The sequence below is a fragment of the Scyliorhinus canicula genome, chromosome 9 (genome assembly GCF_902713615.1).
Source record: "Scyliorhinus canicula chromosome 9, sScyCan1.1, whole genome shotgun sequence".
NCBI lineage: Eukaryota > Metazoa > Chordata > Chondrichthyes > Carcharhiniformes > Scyliorhinidae > Scyliorhinus > Scyliorhinus canicula.
In genome coordinates, this window is record NC_052154.1 from 22,636,756 (window position 1) to 22,657,768 (window position 21,013).

The 21,013-nt window shown below is 44.3% G+C and overlaps 1 protein-coding gene across 3 annotated transcripts in view; it reads right to left on the reverse strand.

Moving 5' to 3' along the window:
- Positions 1–2,676: 2,676 nt before the first annotated feature.
- Positions 2,677–21,013, reverse strand: part of cdh13 (cadherin 13, H-cadherin (heart)) — a 1,126,050-nt gene continuing 1,107,713 nt past the window's right edge. For all 3 annotated transcript variants that reach the window (XM_038806328.1, XM_038806329.1, XM_038806331.1), the window contains one exon: positions 2,677–3,220. In XM_038806328.1, coding sequence (XP_038662256.1) covers positions 3,213–3,220 — 8 coding nt within the window. In that variant the 3' untranslated portion in view covers positions 2,677–3,212. The remainder of the gene's footprint in view (positions 3,221–21,013) is intronic.

The window sequence follows — 21,013 nt, forward strand, 5'->3', positions numbered from 1 at the left end:
CAAAAGATGCTGGGCAGGGACACATTAAATTGGCATGGGGTAATATGGATGGGTAGAGGGGATTGGCATGAAGGATATGAGGGGCTACTGGAATAAATCCCAGAGGTTTGAGGAAGACATTTTAACCCCCCCCCCCCCCCCCCCCCCCCACCACCTTGGTACGAGGCAGCTTCTGTGGCCACCCCTGATTTGCATCCGAGGTTGGCAGGGCTTGACTTTAGCAGGCACCTCCCTGAACAAAGATCCCACCACTTGGGACACTCCCTCCGCCCCCCCTCCCGAATTTCCCAACTCTGCGCACCTGCCACAGGAGTGAAAATTATATTTCTTATTTTGTAAATAGATTTCAATTTTTTACCCTGGAGGAGAGAGCTAGAAAAGTAAAATGTCTGCCTTGCTCTCAGGTACACAGAGTTTAGCGGTAACTTAATGCACTACATGGAAGCTCTTGGCCATGAAGATAGCATAAAATGGGTGATGGTGAGATTACATTCCCTGTTATATCTCTCATCATTTCTATTTCCACTGGCATCAGTGGAAGTCAGTCAGGAGAGCTGTAAAACAGGTTGCTGTTTCGGACTGCAATGCAAAGTCAAAAACATACGTGTGCTTCTCGTACCACAAGGCTGCTGAATGGTCAGATTTAAGGAAATGACCGGAGCTCCAATGGGTGTAGTGGAAATTCCCTATTTAAACTTAGCAAATTAAGAAGAAGTTTGCGTTGTGCATTTGACCCATTACAAATTAAACTAATCTCATTTTATTGGTAATCTTGCTAGCTGTCTGTGACAAACATCTTTCAATACTATTCCTTGGACTGCACTGAAACTCTGATCTTGAAAGGCTGATGGCGCTTTCTTCGTTTACTTGTTCAATCTAATGTCCGTGTTATTTAATTTGCCAACAGGTACAGTGTCTCAAATCTGGCAATCGAAGTCCATAAGATAGGAGCAGAAGTGGGCCATTCAGTCCATCGAGTCTGCTCTGTCATTCAATGAAATCATGACTGATCTAATAAACTTCAGAAAGGAGACCATCCCAGATTTCAGATCTTGCTGGATTTCGGGTCAGGCAGTTTGGGTTATGGGCGATTCAAGGCAAGCTGGGCCATGTGGGGTCAAGGGTTACTTGGAGAATAAGCGACAAAAGGGCTAACTAGTCAGGCATTGTATCTCACTAATGCAGTGCCTGGCTGAATTATCCAGGTAAACCTGCTTTATTTTACTCAATTATAATTCGTGCATGACACATTCCACACATGTTTGACTTTCGGCCAAGTCTGGTTTTTGGACAGCCGGATTTGAGACACTGTGTTGTAAGATTGGGAGTTTCCGTTTATTCTTGTAGAAAACTATGGAATATCAAATAGCATTAAATAATAAGGGTGCAAAACAATTTGGGTCATTTTGTTGTGAAGAGGTCTCTAAATATTTGGAGAAGTTTAATAGTTTCCATTCGCAGGAGATTTTGCAATGTAGAGTAACTCTAACAAAGGCAGGAATATATGCACACTTCATTTAAAAAAATGTAAAGTAAGGGTTCTTTCCACCTAAAATTGTAAATAATTTACATTTAATGCAGGTGCAGATATCCCTTGGAGAGGCTAAATCTTGATGTAAAATCTAGCATAAGGGAAAGAAATAAAAGCTGCACAAACATAAGAAATATACCTGTAACTTACCATGAATCTAAAATTCGTTCCTTTCTTTGAACCATGCAAGTTGAAAAGGGTGCTTTTAATTTTTTTTTTGGTTTGGGCTTTACCAGCAGCAGATTTTGTTACGTCCATCAGGAAATTGCATTACAGCTATATGTTTCACTTGAGATACGGCTATTATGCAAATATGTTGTTAAGAAAAGCTGGCAAATATTTTGCAGGGCTGAGAGTTGAATTTTGTTGGACGGTATGGATATCAATGATATGAGTGTAACAGAATCTTGGCAGGAAACATCGCTCAAGCACGTGGACTGGGAAAATACATGGGAGGCCATTGGGAAGGTTGCAGTGAGTTGCAACTTGCAGACTTCCAAAGTGTTGATTGCAAAAGAAAACACAGCAACATCAAGACTAACAGCCAATGGTCCTTTAAGGATGTCCTACAGTCCCTCCGCCTGCGCTCGCGTGATGGAAAATGGAGGAAATAGGCAGATGCTTGTAATTGTCCTCATCAAACATTGAATGTAAGCAGGAGTTTGTTGTCAATACTTAGACTGAAAAGCTACAAGGTGCTCAATGTCAGAATTTCTTGCATTGTGGCTTCCATCTAGAATATATCACAAACCTCATGGCGATGCAGAACCAACCCTGTTTAGGACAGCAAGGAGCCAAATACTCTTAATTTGTAGCAAAAATCCAAATCACAAATTAGCATGCCACATTGCAACTGCTTTGACAAAATTGCCCACAATTCTTTTCCCAGAAGAACCTACATTTACGATATCTGGCGTTATTCTCAAAAAAAGCGTATTGTCCTTTACTCGCCCATCACGTGGCACTTACTGTCATTAATTTGAAGTTGCGCAAACTGTTTTTTTGATTAAACATGATTAGTGATGGCAGAGGCTCATAATCTTATCACAATATGTGGTACCGTCCTGTATGTGGCAGTGTAGATGTTCCTGAATTCATTTCTGCCTAAAAATACTGCTTGAAAAGAAAAGAAAGGGAAACAAAAGCATGTACAGCAATATTTACCACTTACACACAATCTATGTTTAACTTCCTTGACACAAAGAGAGAACAATTTGTCTTAAAAACTTCCTTGACACACAGAGAACAATTTGCCTTACAAGAACCAACAGCATGTCTTACTTAGCTTCCAAATAGTGTCTCCTGTAGAAAATGTTTTGCTTTGACAAAATATCCTTCTTTTCAATGCCATTACAATTAAAATATTGTGCAGCAGAGCATTGGGTTAATTGAGTATTCTGTCCTCAGGTCCTCTGCATAGATGTTCATTCTAACTTCAAAGAAAAGCAATGTAACACTTGCTCATAGAGGTGGAACCCATTAGTGGAAGCTAGTAAGGTCAGAGGCTGTCGCTGACCGTAGCACAGTTTGATAGACTAGTGAAAGTACAAATTAAAGCGTGCTTGGAGCAAGGAGGTCTAGAACTTGAGCAACTGTAAATCCTGTAAACTCTTCGGATTTGGCTTTTGTTTTCCTCTTGTTGCCACAGCAACTCAGTAGGCAGCACCAACATCAGCACTTGTTACAGGCCTGGGAAGTAAGAAAAAGTTATTGATTATAGAGGTGCATAATATCACGCAACGGAAAAACACATGTTCTCACCACACTGTTCATTTGCGAGTTATCTTTCGTAACCTCTTACTCAGGTTGACGTTGACTTTAACTGGAGGATATCTTATTCATTTCATATGCAGATTCCAGAGACTAAATAAGATCTGATCAGTTATTGCAAGGGGAATTGAATGTAAGTGTAGGGAAGTGTTGATACAGCTGTACAGGGCCTAAGTGATTCTGCATTTGGAGTACTGTATTTGGTCTTCTAACTGTTAGGATCTCGGATGAGAATCCAACTGTTTGCAATTTCTAAAACTGTGAGGAGAGACGACTGCACCACAGAAGTAATAACGCTGACCAATGGGTATTTTTGTGTTGAAACAAACTTTAATTTAAACAAAATCAATCACATTAGCAATAAAGTAATAGCTCCACAGTTACTAGTTAAAACAGTTCTTAAATATAAAGGAAATAACTTGAACTTACTCCCTACACTTGCAACTATATATATTCCAAGTAAGAAAACCAATATAGTTCAAAGACCACTTAGAAATAAAGTTAACAGTCAGGTATACTTGATTTTTTCTGAGCCAAGACCTTGGAGAGAACCTTTCCGGAACCAACTCAAGACACTTCTGTTCAGCTTCAAATCCTATGGCAAAATTAAACTGCAAACAAACCTGGCTCCTCCCCTTTATTTCATCATGTCAACACTCAGCTCAGGCATTCTACTAGCTCCTCCCACAAGATGTCTCATGACCTGATTAGACTGTACCAAAACACAATCCCTCATAAATTACCTGCAACCCAGGGATCCTCCAAATCCCAAACTATATTCCATTAGCCCACTATCTGTAAATAAGTTAACGCTTAAAATCAATGATTACTTTTACAACAACCCTTAATCACAGCTTTAGCAGACATATTCGAAATATGCATCTTAAACTGGTTATTTTAAAAACATTATTGCAACAAATAAAAAATATAACAATTTATTACATTCATCACCTTACTTATGGAGGCTCAGAATTGCACTGAAAGATGTTGAAAGAAGGTTCACTGAGCTGATTCCTGGGATGAAGGGGTTGAGCAGATGAAGGCAACAATCATTGGAGGTTAGAAGAATGAGAGGTTGAATGCTGGGAAGGTGTCTACCCTTGTGGGGAGGTCTAGAACCAGAGGGCAATTGTTTATAAATTAGAGGTCGCCCATATATGATGGGGATGAGGAAGAATTATTTTCTCTTAGAGGATTGTTCAACTGTGGAAATCTCTTCCCCAAAGAGCAGTGGAGGCTGTGCCATTCAATATAGTCAAGGTTGAGTTAGACAAACCTTTGGTTGACAAGGGAGTCAAGGATAAGTTACGGTCACAATCACATCAGCCATGATCTTATTGAATGGCAGAGCAGATTCAAAGGGCCAAATGGCTTGCTCCAGCTCCTATTTGTTATGATGTGCTGCCTATCATAGTTCTTACATTATAAATGAACAACAGAACACTTGCCAAAAAAATGTGCACCGAGGTATAAAAGACTGTTACAGTGCACTGTTGGACACTTTCATCTGAAGATGAAAACTTTAAAACTAAAATGGTGGGAACGGTAAACTAAGTCCAGCTATATAACCTAATATGTTACATATATATATGTACATTGACCAAGTGGTTTAGCACTGCTGCCTCACAGTTCCAGGAACCTTGGTTCAATTCTGGTCTTGGGTGACTGTCTATCTGGAGTTTCCTCCAGGTGCTCCGGTTTCCTCCCACAGTCCAAAGATGTGCAGGTTAGGTGGATTGACCACCATATATTGTCCCTTAATTTCCAAAAAGTTAGGTGGAGTTATTAGGTTACGGGGATAGGGTGGAGGCATGAGCATAAGTAGGGTGCTCTTTCCAAGGGCCGATGCAGACTCGATGGGCCAAATTGCTTCCTTCTGCACTGTAGATTCTAAGATTCTATGATATATCTTTGGTTGGTTTAGGCTGGTTTGCTCAGTGGGCTAGAGAGCTGGTTTGTGATTCAGAACAAAGCCAGCAGCGCAGGTTCAATTCCCGTACCAGCTTACCCGAACAGGCGCCGGAATGTGGTGACTAGGGGCTTTTCACAGTAACTTCATACTTGTGACAATAAAAGATTATTATAATATTATATATAGAGGATAATAATTTATATTTCTATAGGATCTTAATATAATAACAGATAACTTACATTTATATAGTGTATTTAATGTACTGAAACATCCCAAGTTCATGCCCAGTACAGGCATATCATATGAACTTTCAGCCAATACTTTATGATTCTGGACCAGACCCCCCAAATTGTTGGTAAAACCGGTGAAGGGTCAGTACAATTTCGTTTAAAGTGGATAAAAGTTTGAGATTCCAGATACATATTAAGAGAAAAAAGCCAAAAAATTTCACAGCTTTTGAACAAACAAAGTAAACTTTACTATCCAAAGTCAGAAAAGTAGAACAATTTACAACAGCTATCCGATTCTATAATATTCAGAATTAGCATGAGGTACATGTGAATTAACAGGCAAACTGTGGTCAAACACACCACACTGTACAATTAATGACAGCTGATTGTCAGCCATCTTGGGAAAGGAACCGCACATGCGCAGTTCCCCAAAAGAAGCGTACCGGCAAAACAGTGTTTTGCCCATGCGCGAGAAGGTAGTCTGGGAATTCCATAGTCTTTAGGGATTAGCTCATCCTTAAATTCCACAGATGACTGTGTAGCTTCACCTATGTCCATATTTGAGTAGGTATTCACAGGATATATGATACTTTCTAGAAAGCAAATACCAAAAGTCACATGACTTGCAGAAGCATAGCTTATTTGTGTCCAATTTTTAAAAGTTGCCACAAAATAATTTATTTCACCTATATCCTTTGTAAACTCGTACCTGTGGAGATTATAGAATTCAGGGCACTGGATGCTCCAGTACTTGACATGTTTAATTCTGCTCAGTTACAAGGGCAGGACCTTCTTAACGTGTTTTGTTTGGTCACCCAAATCAGTGCAAGGGTCAGTCAGTTTTAGTCAATCAGTTTTATTTAATCAGAGAGTCAGAAGCTGGGGTAGAAACTCCAGGAGGCTCCGGTTACTGTTCACTCTGAAGAGCTGTGTTGGAGGCTTCGTGAACCCCTGGCAACCATTTGATAGCTCTGGGAGCTGTTTGCTGTTTCGTGCAACTGAGAGAGTGTGTGTTTATAAGGAGGTCTTGGGAGCTAAAGCAAGCCCACGCGACTGGGCAAAATAAGAAAAGAAAGTGCTGCTGTTAGCAGTATTCAGGCAGTTATCTCAGAGAAGTCCAGGAGATGTGAGAAAGTGGTACATGGACACGCGTTGAAAAGGTTTAGGGCTTAGCTAAAGGACTGGGAGTGATATGTAGCTGGGTATAGACAGGAGACTGGAGAAACCCGGGGGAGTGCCAGTTCAGTTAGCTTGTTGTCTAGCAAAGAGTTGAAATTAGTGCAGTCACTGGAGGCTGGGTGCAGACTCAGGAGTCCACAGGAATGTAGTCTTGGGAGACAAGATTGAAAGCCTGGAATGTGAGTAGTTATTGAGACAATCCAGATTGAAGTGGCTCTTGAGGGAATTCAGAGATGAGGGGCAAGATTCTCTGGCCTCCCCGTGGTGTGTTTGTCAACAGTGGGAGGCGTCTGCTGTTGGCCGGTGACGGGATCTTCTTGTTCTGATCCACCCCATGCCGCTGGGAAGCCTATGGCAGAGGTGCACCAATGGCGGGACCAGAAGATCCCACCAGTGGGAACAGCCAGAAGATCTCACGCTAGATCTTCGAAAATGAAGAGTTTGAAATCCCTTGAGCGGGAGAGAAGGTTTCAATGGGATTGATTGACTCACAGTGTTCACTGACATCTGAGTGGATTGATAAGAGATCTGTGAATCTGTCTTGGTTGCAACAGCTGCGCAAAGAACGCACAGAAAAGGAAGGTCCGTTTGCCACGCATGTGCAGTTGCGCAAGGAGTGCACAGTAAAGGAACAGCGATCTGCGCATGCACAATCCATTCCTACGCTCTACGTCACCAGCATCATGATGTCAGAGGCGCCGGACCACGCCCACTTAAAGGGGAAATGTCCCAAAACAGTAAAACAAAATTTTAAAGCCGGAAAACACAATTCTTTCACCTGGAACGACAGCACAATGCCTGAACTTCAACCAGTAGCTGAAAGTAACCTCTGCAGAACCCTGCAACAAGCAGTTAGCACCGCCCTAAGAGACGATTTATCCTTGAAGACGACTCAGACGTTGATTACTTCTTTGGACATCGCGAGCACAATGACAGCTCCGACACAAAAAGTGATGACATGGTCCTTGAAGACTACGACTCGGAGGATGATTTAATCATTGGACGTGGCGACCTCAGTACCAAATCCGAACTGTAATGAGATGTGTTGTACAGTGAAGAATCCGACACCGACATGGACGAGTTCTTCGGATCTGAGTATCCTCAGCCCAGCACAGACAACATCCTAACCCAGAAGTACAGGATTCTGCCGTGGCCTGACACCAAGAGACAGAGAGCGGTACAAGCCCACAGAGAGCGGCCTGACACCAAGAGACAGAGAGCGGTACAAGCCCACAGAGAGCGGCCTGACACCAAGAGACAGAGAGCGGTACAAGCCCACAGAGAGCGGCCTGACACCAAGAGTCAGAGAGCGGTCCAAGCCCACAGAGAGCGGCCCGACGCCAAGAGTCAGAGAGAGGTCCAGGCCCACAGAGAGCGGCCTGACGCCACACAGAGAGTGGTCCACGCACCACAAAGAATCTCCGACTCCGCACAGAAAGTGATGAAAGACTCCACAACGAGACCACTGCATGACTCCACACAGGGAACGATGCCAGACTCCACAGAGAGAGCAATGCAAGCCTCCACAACGAGCTCGGTGACAGACTCCACAATGGAAGCAATGCAAGACTCCAGAGCACAGTCCTTGCATGAACAAGACCATGAAGGTCTAGCAACCTCATGTGAGCAACCAGCAGCAGATGATGCATGTCTGCCACACTCAAGTGCACAGCAAGAAGACCAAGACAGTCTACCACACTCCAGTGAACAGCAAGAAGACAATGACAGTCTACCACGCTCAAGTGAACAGCAAGAAGACTGTGCCAGTCTACACAGATTATTTGAGCCACCAGAAGAAGACTCTGACAGTCTACCCAGCTCATCTAACCGACAAGAAGACACTGAAGGTGTACCCACTGTATGTGCGACAAGTGACAAAGGTTTCACAATTCCCATACAAGATGTGCGAATTCTCAGCGAGACTGACAGATCTCAGCTAGTATGTACAGAGGCACTCGACAATCAAAGTGAGGTTACTAGTGACTCCAGTGACACCACGTTAATTTAAACCTCATCCACTCGAGCTTCTCCACAAGAAAATTTTGACTCCGGACGGGGAACATCAAGACACCTCAAATGATTCAAATGACACCTCAAATGATTCAAGTGCACCTGAAATGACTCCGGGCAGGGAGTGTCAAGAAGCCAAAGCTGATTCAGGTGAACCAGAAAGGACTCTGAGCATCATCAAGCCGAAGATGATTCTAGTGAAGCAGACATGCCTCCAGACAGGGAGCAGCGAGGAATCAGACGGCACACTCAATGAAACAGCAGATGCCACAAAGGACACTGACAAGTAACTTTGTGAAGAACTCGACTTCTCCACTCTGTGTGGTCATTGAGCGCAACAAACACAACAACAAAACCTACGAAAACAACAACAAAGACAACAACAAGAAGTGTACCAAAGGACCCAACGTCAACAACACGCACGACAAAAACAAAAACACCGGAACAATGACTGGTATGACATGGTACAACTCTGCAAATGCAGGACAATGTAACAGCACAGCTCCCAACACTGTCAAGAGTACAGCCATACCATGGCATGACAGCAAATCTCACCGATTCAGGTTTGCTCCACGACAATCAAGCAAACCAGCTTTCAAGGCAGATGAGTTTGCTGCACTGCGAACAAGCAAACCAGCTCCCAAGGCAGCTGACCTATGGCATCAATATTGCAATCACAAGAAATAGTCCAGGCTGGACAACACAGATGATATTCTGCATCGCTACCACAAGCATCAAAAGAAAAAAGAGTCCAAATCAGGCAACAAAGTGATTTGACCATTTGCACACCTCCTGATGGCATCTTGGTTCCTTAAGCACAAGGACATTGACGGCGTTCACAAAGCAATGAGAACGTCAACATCACCACTTCAATAACAAAACAAGAAAGCCACTCCACCGTGTTAATTCATGAACTTTGGACTCATATATTTTATTTGGTATTGTGTAATCATCAGTCATCATGATTTGTACATGTCATCACTTATGTACCTATTTTGTTCAATTCTCTTTTAATGCTGTACAGAAAATATATAACACAAAAAAGCGGGGATGTGGCGATATGCATCCCTGTAAATACACAAGGGGTTAATGCAAATACACTAAGAACTAAATAAACACTAGAGGGAGTACCATGACATGACAGAGACATCATGGCACACAGACGTTCAACCAATAGGTCACTAAGATAGGACACGACCAATGGGCAGTCAAGACACACCCAGAGGTGACACTGCCACAAGGGGGCTACCCATATAAAAGGACAGGGCACACATGCTCTTTCTCTTTCCATAGGCGACACTCAGAGAGAGACAGGGGCAGATCAGGAAGCATCACACCCACCGCATGGATTAGAGCAGACTGGTGAGTTAGATTGAGTTACTATAGTAAGATTAGCAGTGTGGTGAATTATAAACACTAATAATCCACATTGTATTGTACAACATGTGTTGAGCCTGTACCTTGTATCAGATCATGTGTAGTTGCGCGGCTCTACCCATAGGGGGAGATGAGGAGCTTGTACTGGGCTCCAACCTTGGCTCCGCCCATGGCTCCTTCCCTAACCAGAAGTATAAAGGTTGCTGTTGTGAGCCTGCCTGCCAGTTCATCAAGAGTTCATCTTGTCACAGGCAGGCTCTGTTGTAAGACGATTAAAACCACTGTTCGCTTCTCACCACGTGTCGCGTGAATTATTTTTTTATAAATTTAGATTACCCAATTATTTTTTCCAATTAAGGGGCAATTTAGCGTGGCCAATCCACCTACTCTGCACATTTTTGGGTTTTGGGGGCGAAACCCACGCAGACACGGGGAGAATGTGCAAACTCCACACGGACAGTGACCCAGAGCCGGGATCGAACCTGGGACCTCAGCGCCGTGAGGCGGTTGTGCTAACCACTAGGCCACCGTGCTGCCCTACGTGTCATGTGAATTGATGGTCTCATCAAGCAGGAGAGTCGAACTCAAGTAGGAGAATTGTAAACTGTTCAATAAATGTGTTAAACCTATCTCCAAGTCTGAGCCTTCCTTTGTCAGAGTATACATCAAGGAAGTAGCTTATGCTACATGAAAAAGCCTAACACAACAGTAGGTACACCCACAGCGCTGTTCGGAAGGGACTTCCAGAATTTTGACCCAGCGACAGTAAAGGAATGGCGATATATTTTCCAAGTCAGGATGGTGAGTGACTTGGAGGGGAACGTCCAGGTGTTGGTGTTTCCATGTATCTGCTGCCCTTGTTCTTCTAGATACGGTGGTGGTCTTGGGTTTGAAAGGTGCTGCTAATGGGGCTTTGCTGAGTTCCTGCAGTGCATCTTGGAAACGGTACACGCGGCTACCACTTTGAGTCAGTGGTGGAGAGATGGGGAGAGTGAATGTTTGTGGGAGGGGTGAAAATCTAGCGGGCTGCTTTGTCCTTTGTATTCAGAATCAGGATCATCAGATTACTTTTTCAATATCCAATCTTGTCCAAATGATTGTGGATATTTGTAGTGTCTGCTGCCTAAGCAGATATCAGCACAGCATCAACATACGAAAGGTCCTTTTCATGCTTACATTTTGTCAATTCTGGAAAATGTTTAGCAAACATGACAGATCTTGCCTCCATTTATTGACGTAATGTTTATCTGTGATATACCTCCTTATATCAGTTTAATATTACTGCTTTATTTTACATTCAGGTTTAATATTACCTTGAACATATTAAGATTTTATCTATCATCCAATGCATATTGATGAAATTCACTGCACAACTTTAAAACTAAAAATTAAACGATTACTTGAAAATTAGTTTGTGCACACTACATAGATTTTCTTGTTATACCCTCGGGCCATACGTCTTTATCTTTTTGAGAAAATGATAGGTAATTTTAATCTTTAAAATGGCTTAAAGTTGAAATTCAGCATTTAGCTTCAAACATTATACCACATCAGCTTTCATTTTTTAAATGAAGGTAATAAATGAATTCCCTCCCTAAACTTCTCTGCTCCATCTGTTGGATAAGATCATGCCTGTTCTGATTGTGACCTCAACACCACTTCCCTCTCTGCCCCCCTAGCCCTTGACTCCCTTGTCGATCAAAAATCAGCTTTGCATAGATTCAATGACGCAGCCTACAGTATTACTGACACACTGGCATTGAAATACATTATTGCAGACACAAAGAACAAGTATTTCTATCAGGTTTTCTTGATTTCCACTGTAACTTCTTCAAAGGTTTGACACAAATCATGTGAATGGAGGATTCAAACCTGTCTGTCCAGCTAGAGGCCAACACCAATAACAAAGGATATCATTGATTGTGGATAAGGGAGGTGCAAGTGCTTCTCCTAATACCTGTGCAGTTCCAAAGATCCCACTTGGCATGTTTTCAGTGAGGGGGCACCCAGAATATGTCAGGTGGCTAGTCCCATCACTCCTTATCCGTTCCTCATTATACTGGCATGGTGAGTTCGGCATCCACTAGCCCACATTCCCTTTGCCTTAATGAAGAGATTAAATTACGCATTATTGCCCATTTAAGATTGTCATAACATGCTCAGCTATGGCAGGTGGGCAAGAGTGGACAGGCTTCTTTAGAAAACAATTATGGTCAAAAGGTGGGAAGGAAGGGGGTGGCATGTAAGTCTGGGGGAACCCCGTGCACATCAGGGGCATCCACCTCCAAACTGTTACCTGCCAGCTCCCACACTGCACCTTGTGCCTATCTGCCTGGCCTCCAAAAAACCATTCATACCCCACTCTCTTGGGTGTCTGATCCCATCTCCAGCCCGGAAAACATGGAACCTACCTGGGTCCAGTGTCCATCCCTGATTTCTATGGGTCTGTTTGCAGTCCCAGCAACATCGGTTCTGACTGTTGGGGCACCTGGCCCTACTGGCCAATCAAATTGGAACTTGCTCTCACTGAGTGATGGAAGTCCATCCCTCAGCTTGGTTAGCTATGCACTGGTGTGGTCCGGCCTTTTTAAAAGTCAGTTGATGTGTAACCAACTTCATTCCCGGGAGGGGCAAGCAGTGCTTACCCCACCATAAAGTCCCGCTGCATCGGCGACCCCCAATTTGATCCATCTCCTTCCGTAACCGATTGCTGCCCTCCTTTGCCAATCACCGTCTCTTCCACTGTCTACTGATCATGACGCTGACCCCACCCAGCTGATTTGCTAAGGCTTGCTGTGGTGAAGCAGTCGCCTGAAATTGAAATTTCCCTTACTGGCGGGCTACCTGGGGGTGGCAGCTCGCTGAGCTTTGTAAGTGAAGCCTGAGGCCTACACATTCCCGCACAAGGACCATTCCTAGTAACCAATTCAAGCTACCATAGCATCCCAAGACACTTCCTTAAACTATCTCTGGAAATGAGCAAAAACATCAAGACTATAAAAGTCCCTTTGTTCTATTTAACATTTACGTTGGTCCGCTAGAGATACAATATCATTGCGTTTCAAACAGTGTCAAGCCAGTTATCATGAATTAATGTATCCATTATGGACTTTTCAACTGCATCACCATGATAACTCACTATTTGCAACTCATTAATATGACACATGCATTTCCTCCATAGTGCAGTATAGATAGTTACAAATGTCACGGTTTTCTTCTGGGCAAAATTTCTAATGTGTTATCAATCCAATACATGCTAGAGAGAGCGAGACTGTGACAGAGGGTGAGGGTGGTGATTTGCATTTCAAAAGTATTAACAGATAGCAAAAAAAAGAGTCACTTGTGGAATTACTGATACACTCCCTATCAGTTTCACCCAACCTTGCCTTTTTCACTTTTGTTTTTATCAGCACTTTATTGTCCCTTTGGTTAAACCTTTAATGTCTTTTAATGCCAACAGTTCCTTGGTAACGTGTGCATTGATTTAAATTGATCCATGATTTCAAAACCTATTTCAATTTCCCGACAGAGACCAATAATTCATTGTATTCCAATTCATATAATTCCTATCATTATCCTCAAGGAGGAGAATCCCCTCTGAGGAGGGTATCTGTAAAACTAATTTGGGCTTTTTACCCTCAATGAATTAGAAACTGAAGTGAAAAGGGGAACATGTAAAAATAGAAAGGAAATTGATCTTCCCCGTTTTGAAAAAAAACAACAAATGAGATGTGGAAACCAAATCCTCTGAAATTACCCTTGTGTAAAAGATAAGTAAGGACACAGAACAATCCAACCTGAGCAGTAGCAGTCGATGAGACTTAGCAGGAAAGGAGCTGAAATGCTTTATCAGGAAGGTAGGTTTTGATAGTTTTTGTGACTGTATGGTCACCACCCAGTGAACTGCTGAGCTGATTTATAAGAGCTGTCTTAGTTATATCTGCTATTTAATGTGCAAACTATAGTTTATGTTCGGCCAATATTTGTAATTCAATTCATATTTAACTCATGTTAATTCTGGGTTTCAGAGTACAAGATAGATATCGGGTGATATTCAACAGATGAAGCCTGGCCATCTGGAATTGTTCCCCCCCCCCCCCCCCCCCCCTCCACATGCAAGGTATCACAGCTATCACCCACACCCTGGGTCCTGCCACCAATGAGACTATGGTGGTCTCCAGTTCTTCCAAAACCCCCTCCTCCTGACACCGACGCATCTCAAGAGCAGCGGAAAGAACAGGGTGGCATGGCAACGCCAATGACATCGTTAAGTTGACTGCACCTCCCATTTCAGTTCCAGGCCCTCCAGAGGACTTCTGCCAAGGGCATCTAAGTCAACAGCGCACAGAAGGCGGTCAATCTCAACCTGGGGACAACCTCAACTTTGCAGTATACCATGGAAAATCAAGTAGAGTGAGGAGCACTGAGTGGGCACTGATGAGGTCACTATCTGTAGCTAGGGTGAATGGAAATCGGTGACAGTAAATGTTCACTATTAAAACATGTCACATCTGATTCATGTGAATCTTCTGTCAGGTTCATCTTCACAGCAGGCCTGCCTGCACCCCCACCCCCTCTTGCCCTCTGCTCCCCCCCATCACCCAACCCCGGACTCCGTGGTCCAAGATCAAAAGCCCCTGATGCAGATTCTGTTTAGAGGATGGGCGTGAGCGCGCTGTCAGCAGAAAGACAGGAATCAGACTTTAGCAGAAACTGAGGAGCGCCAGAGGTTTTCTCCCAGAGAGTGATCATCACCTGCCTTGTGTAGTGATCCGCTGACAGTGCCGACACAGACCCATCACCCTGGGGTGATGTTACACAGAGCCTTTCCTGGAATGATGTTACATAGAGCCTTGGAGGGGGGGAACAGTGCGATCAGGGAGGGTGTAGTGTGATGGAGGGGGGGGGGGTGGGGTGGGCGTAATAGGAGGGAAGAAAATGGGGGGAAGAAAATGGGGGGAGGGAGGGGAATTGGGGGAGGCGAGGAGGATTGGGAGGGAGGGTGGGAAATGGGTGGGATTGGGAGAAGGAATGGGGTGACTGGTGATTGGGGACAGGGAGGAAAATGGGGAGGGAGGAGAATGGGAGAGAAAGAGATTTGTGGGGGCCATTCAGCTGACGGACACAGCCTCATCCTTGGTGAATCTGGAGACGGTGAAAGCCTCCCTGGTCCTCCTGGCATGGCAGACCCTTGCCGCCACCTGTCCTCCATCCTCTGGCACCTCCTCAGGCTCATCCTCCAGCCTTTCCTGGACCACCTCCTCCTCCTCAGATGAGGTCGCATGACATTCGCTTCCTCTTGCTCCTTCTCCTCCTCCTACTCCAGCATGCCACCCCCTCGCTGTACCAGATGTTTGATGGCACAGCAGAGCACCACAAAGCGGGAGACCATCTCGGGGTGTACTGCAGGGCAGCATCAGAATGGTCAAGGCATCGAGCCGCATTTTCAGCAGTCTGATGCACCGCTCAATGCCAGCACACCTGGCAACATGGGCCTCTTTATATGGGGTCTTCGTCTCAGTCTCAGGCCTCCACACTGGTTATCAGTCATTATCAACACACACTCATCAGTCATGACCAGCGGTTAGCCCTTGCCCCCATGAGCCAATTTGTCATCCTGGGGTGGTTCCCATGGCAGAGAATATAACAGAAAGGATGTTAAGTTGGAGCTTTACAGAATGTTGTTTAGGCCACAGCTGGAGTACTGTATACAGTTCTGGTCACCTCACTATAGGAAGGAGGTGATTGTACTGGAGGGGGTACAGAGGAGATTCACTAGCATGTTGCCTGAATTGGAGCATCTGATCTATAAGGAAAGACTGGATAGGCTTGGATTGTTTTCTTTAGAACAGGGAAGACTGAGGGGGTAGGGTATGATTGAGTTGTAAAAGATCGTGAGAGGTTTGAACAAGGTAAATAGGAGGCAGCTGTTCCCCTTTGTTGTGGGGTCAATCATGACAATAATAAGAATCGCTTATTGTCACAAGTAGGCTTCAATTAAGTTACTGTGAAAAGCCCCTCGTTACCACATTCTGGCGCCTGCTAGGGGAGGCCGGTACAGGAATTGAACCCGCGCTGCTGGCCTTGTTCTGCATTACAAGCCAGCTGTTTAGCCCACTGTGCTAAACCAGCCCCAGAGGGCACAAATTTAGAGTGAGGGCAGGAGCTTCCGAGTGGGTTTGGGAAAAAGAAAATTCACTCAGAGGGTTGTGAGAATCTGGAATGTACGGCCTGGGAAGGGAGTGGAGGCTGGAAACCTCATAACCTTTAAAAAGCACTTGGATGAACACTTAAACTATGTTTAAGTGCTGGAAGTGGGAATAGCGTGAGATTCGGGGTCGCACGCTAGCATGGGGCAGCACGGTAGCATGGTGGTTAGCATAAATGCTTCACAGCTCCAGGGTCCCAGGTTCGATTCACGGCTGGGTCACTGTCTGTGCGGAGTCTGCACGTCCTCCCCGTGTGTGCGTGGGTTTCCTCCGGGTGCTCCGGTTTCCTCCCACAGTCCAAAGATGTGCGGGTTAGGTGGATTGGCCATGCTAAATTGCCCGTAGTGTCCTAAAAAGTAAGGTTGGGGGGGGGGGGGGGGGGGGGTTGTTGGGTTACGGGTATAGGGTGGATACATGGGTTTGAGTAGGGTGATCATTGTTCGGCACAACATCGAGGGCCGAAGGGCCTGTTCTGTGCTGTACTGTTCTATGTTCTATGTTATTGTTGGTGCAGACTCGATGGGTCAAATGGCCTCTTGTGTGCTGTACAGCTCTATCACTCTATGAATGTAAATATGTAAGAAACATAAAAGCAGCTTGGAAAATTTCTATCAGTATGTGAAATGAAGAAAAATATAGTGAAGACAAGTGTAGGTCCCTTACAATCCAAAACAGGAGAATTTATAACAGAGAACAAGTAAATAGCAAAGCAATTACGCAACTACATTAGTTCTGCCTTCATGGATATAGACACAAATAACTACCCAGAAATGTTAGGGAACCAAGGATCTAGTGAGTAGGAGGAATTGAAGGATATGACTACTACTAGAAAAATAATGCTGGAGAAACTAATGGGACTGACATTATCAGGACCTGATAATCTATCTATAGGAGGTGGCCATGGAAATAGTGGTTGCGTTGGTTGTCATCTTCCAAAATTCTGTACATTCTATAGCAGTCCCAGCAGACAGGACTGGAGGGTGGCAAATGTAACTATTTAAAGTAGGAGGGAGGGTGAAAACAGGAAATTACAGACCGGTTAGCCAAACATCAAGTCATAGGGAAAATGTTAGAATCTATCACAAAGGATGTGATAACAGGACACTTTAAAAATAGCAATGGGTTTGATGTGTTGGGTACTCTGGATCTGTGGAGACTGTTTACCTTAGCAGTAACATAGACAGGCTAGCAACACTTGTAATAGTACAACTCTATTTTAGTTAACTAAGAGCTGTTGAACATACTTGCACTGTGGGTCGACACTATGTTAGATTGACTGAAGACCTATGCCTAACCTGACCAGCCTATACTGCTAGAACATGGTGGATGTTTGTGCTACTGACTGCGGGCTCTGTCTGTCTCAGAGGCTGCATCCCGAATTAGCGGGAAAACTAGTGCCCTTTGGTTTTATAGTGACCGTGCCCTATCTGGTGATTGGCTGCTGTGTTGTTTGTGTTGATTGGACTTGCAGTGTGTCAGTCAGTGTGTGTCTCTGCACCATCATATACTGATGTGTATATTATGACAGGGTTCAGAGAAAATCAACGTTGATTTATGAAAGGGAAATCATGTTTGACAAACCTACTGGAGTTTTTTGACGACATAGCTAGCAGAATAGCTAAGGGAGAAACAGTGAATGTGGTGTACATGGATTTTCCGAAAACTTTTGATGAAGTCCCAGAGGTTAGTGGGCAAAAACACATGGGCATGGGTGTAATATCTTGACATGAATTGAGAATTGGTTGGCAGACAGAAAACTGAGAGTAGGAATAAATGGGTCGTTTTCAAAGTGGTGACTAGTGTGGCCCCCGAGGGATCGGTACTTGGACCCCAGCTATTCACAATATACATCAACCATTTGGGTGAAGGGACCAAATGTAGTATTTCCAATTTTGCTGCTGACACAAAACTTGGTTGGGGTGTGAGTGGTAAGAAGGATGTTCAGACCTTTACAAGAATAAGTTGATTCGGCAAGTTCCATGAGTGGCCAAATATATGGCAGAGGCAATATAATGTGAAAAAATGTTAGGTTATCCACTACAGATTGAGATGAAGGGTATTATTTAAATGGTGATATATTGGGAAATGTTGATGTCCAAAGGGACTTGGATATCCTTGTACACCAGTCACTGAAAGCAAGCATGCAGGTATAGCAAGCAGTCACAAAGACAAATGATACATTGGCCTTCAATGCAAAACGACTTGAGTACAGAAGCAAGGGTGTCTTACTGCAGCTGTAAAAGGATTTGGTGATACCACATCCCGGGTATTGTGTGCAATTTTGGTCTCCTTATCTAAGAAAAGATATAAGGAAGGGCAACACGGTAGCACAATGGTTAGCACTATTGCTCCACAGTGCCAGGATCCTGTTTTCGATTCCAGCATGGAGCACTGTCTGTGCAGAGTCTGCACATTCTCCCCATGTCTGTGTGGGTTTCCTCCGGGTGCTCCGGTTTCCTCCCACAAGTCCTGAAAGACGTGCTGTTAGGTGAATTGTACATTCTGAATTCTCCCTCTGCGTACCCGAACAGGCGCCGGAGGGTGGCGATGAGGGCATTTTCAGAGCAACTTCATTGCTGTGTTAATGTTAGCCTACTTGTGACAATAATAAAGATTATTATTGCTTGCTGTAGAGGGAGTGCAGCAAAGGTTCACCAGCCTGATTCCTGGGATGCAAGGATTGTCGTATGAGGAAAGATTAGGCCGACTGGGCCTGTATTCTCCGGAATTTAGAACGAGAGAGGATCTAATTGAAAAATATAAAATTCTGACAGGGCCGGACCAAATGGATGCAGTGATGTTGTTTCCTCTGGCTGAGGGGTCCAGAACAAAGGTTGAGTCTCAGGATATGGGGTAGGCCATTTAGAATCAAGATGAGGAGATATTTCTTCACTCAGAGGGTGATGAACCTGTGGAATTCTCTACTACAGAAGGCTGTGGAGACAAAATCACGGAATATTTATGAAATAAATAGATCCCTAGTCACGAACGGCGTCTAGGTGTATGGAACAGTGCAGGAGTATGGCAGAGGTGGAAGATCAGCCATGATCATATTGAATGGTGGAGCAGGCTGGAAGGGCTGAATGGCCAACTCTCTCCTATTTTCGATATTACTATGAAAGTACAATCCTCTGATTATGAGATAGTTAAAACTATGGTACTTAATGTTGATGAGCTTCTCCCCAAATTGTTTCAATTAAAATTTCAGTCTTTGGAGAAAAGATAGAATCAAACATTTGTAGAATTTGCCAGGGCGAAAGAGGGACCATTCGATCAACAAAGTCAGAGTAGAAGTTTGAAAATGTGAGGAAGTTAATAATAATAGAATAGAAGGGGAGGGTAAAGTCTCTGATATTTATAAGGTGCTCATGAGGGAGGAAGGGTCCCAGACGGAGGAACTGAAACTTAAATGGGAGGAGGAGCTAGGCGGGGAAATGGAGGACGGGCTGTGGGCAGAGGCCCTGAGTAGGGTAAATTCGACCGCAACATGTGCCAGGCTTGGCCTGATTCAATTTAAGGTCGTTCACCGGGCCCACATGATGGTGGCTTGGATAAGCAAATTCTTTGGGATAGAGGACAAATGCGATAGGTGCGCGGGAGGACCAGTGAACCACGTTCACATGTTTTGGGCATGCCTTAAGCTTAGGGGGTACTGGGAGGGATTTGCGGGCGTCATGTCCCGGGTGCTAAAAACAAGGGTGGCGATGGGTCCAGGGGTGGCAATGTTTGGGGTTTCGGAAGACCCCGGAGTCCAGGGTGAGAAAGAAGGCGATGTTTTGGCCTTTGCTTCCCTGATAGCCCGGCGACGAATATTATTGGCGTGGAGGGACTCAAAGCCCCCGAAGACTGAGTTGTGGCTTGCGGACATGTCGAGTTTCCTGGATATGGAAAAAATTAAGTTCGCCTTGAGGGGATCTGTACAGGGGTTCGCCCGAAGGTGGCAACCATTTATTGACTTATTTGCGGTAGAGAGGGCGTTAGCAGGGGGGGGGGTAGAGTAGAGTAGGAGGGATAAAATGGCGGGTAGTACCGGTGGGAGAGGAGCGGGTTTGTGCAGTATGGTACGATTGAAGTATTGAATGTACGTGGATGTTTGCACATTTTTGCCTTTTTTGCTTTCTTTCTGTTGATGTCTGTAACTGTTTACAAAGCCAAAAACTACCTCAATAAAATTGTTTATTAAAAAAAATAATAGAATAAAATTCAAAGCAGAATCCCCACCGCCATCATGGCACACCTGGAAGACAGCAGGGTTTCTAAAATTTGGGAATCGGCATTTCAGACAGATGGTTATGACATTCGCAGTAAATCTTCATTTGTAAACTCACCATGAAACTGGAGGAACAGAAAAGATTTCAGCTTCAGGAAGTGGGCAGAAGCTGTTGCAACCAATGTAAGTGATGGCAGAGAGAACAAACGCAACATTAAAAAATCAACATGTTATCATTGCCATAAGACAGGCCATGTGAAAGCAAATTGTTGGAAGCTCAACCTACAAAAATTGTAACAATGTGCCAGAGAAAGATCCAATAATCTCAAGCGAAAAGAGTGACCTTATCCGGCAGAGATGTTGCCATCGCAGTATAACTCTGGAGTTTAGTCTCAATCTTGCTCTTGGGGAAAGTGATGCCAATATCCTGAAGGAAGCAGTCTCACTTAGCTTGTGGCGAAGGATGCCTCCTTCAGAATAGTCATACCCCTGAATGGAGCACAACTGTGTAAACTCCAGGATGGTGTGACTCCTGGGGGGGGAAGCTGTTAGTGGTCAAATGTGGACAGGAACTGAGGTGGGCGG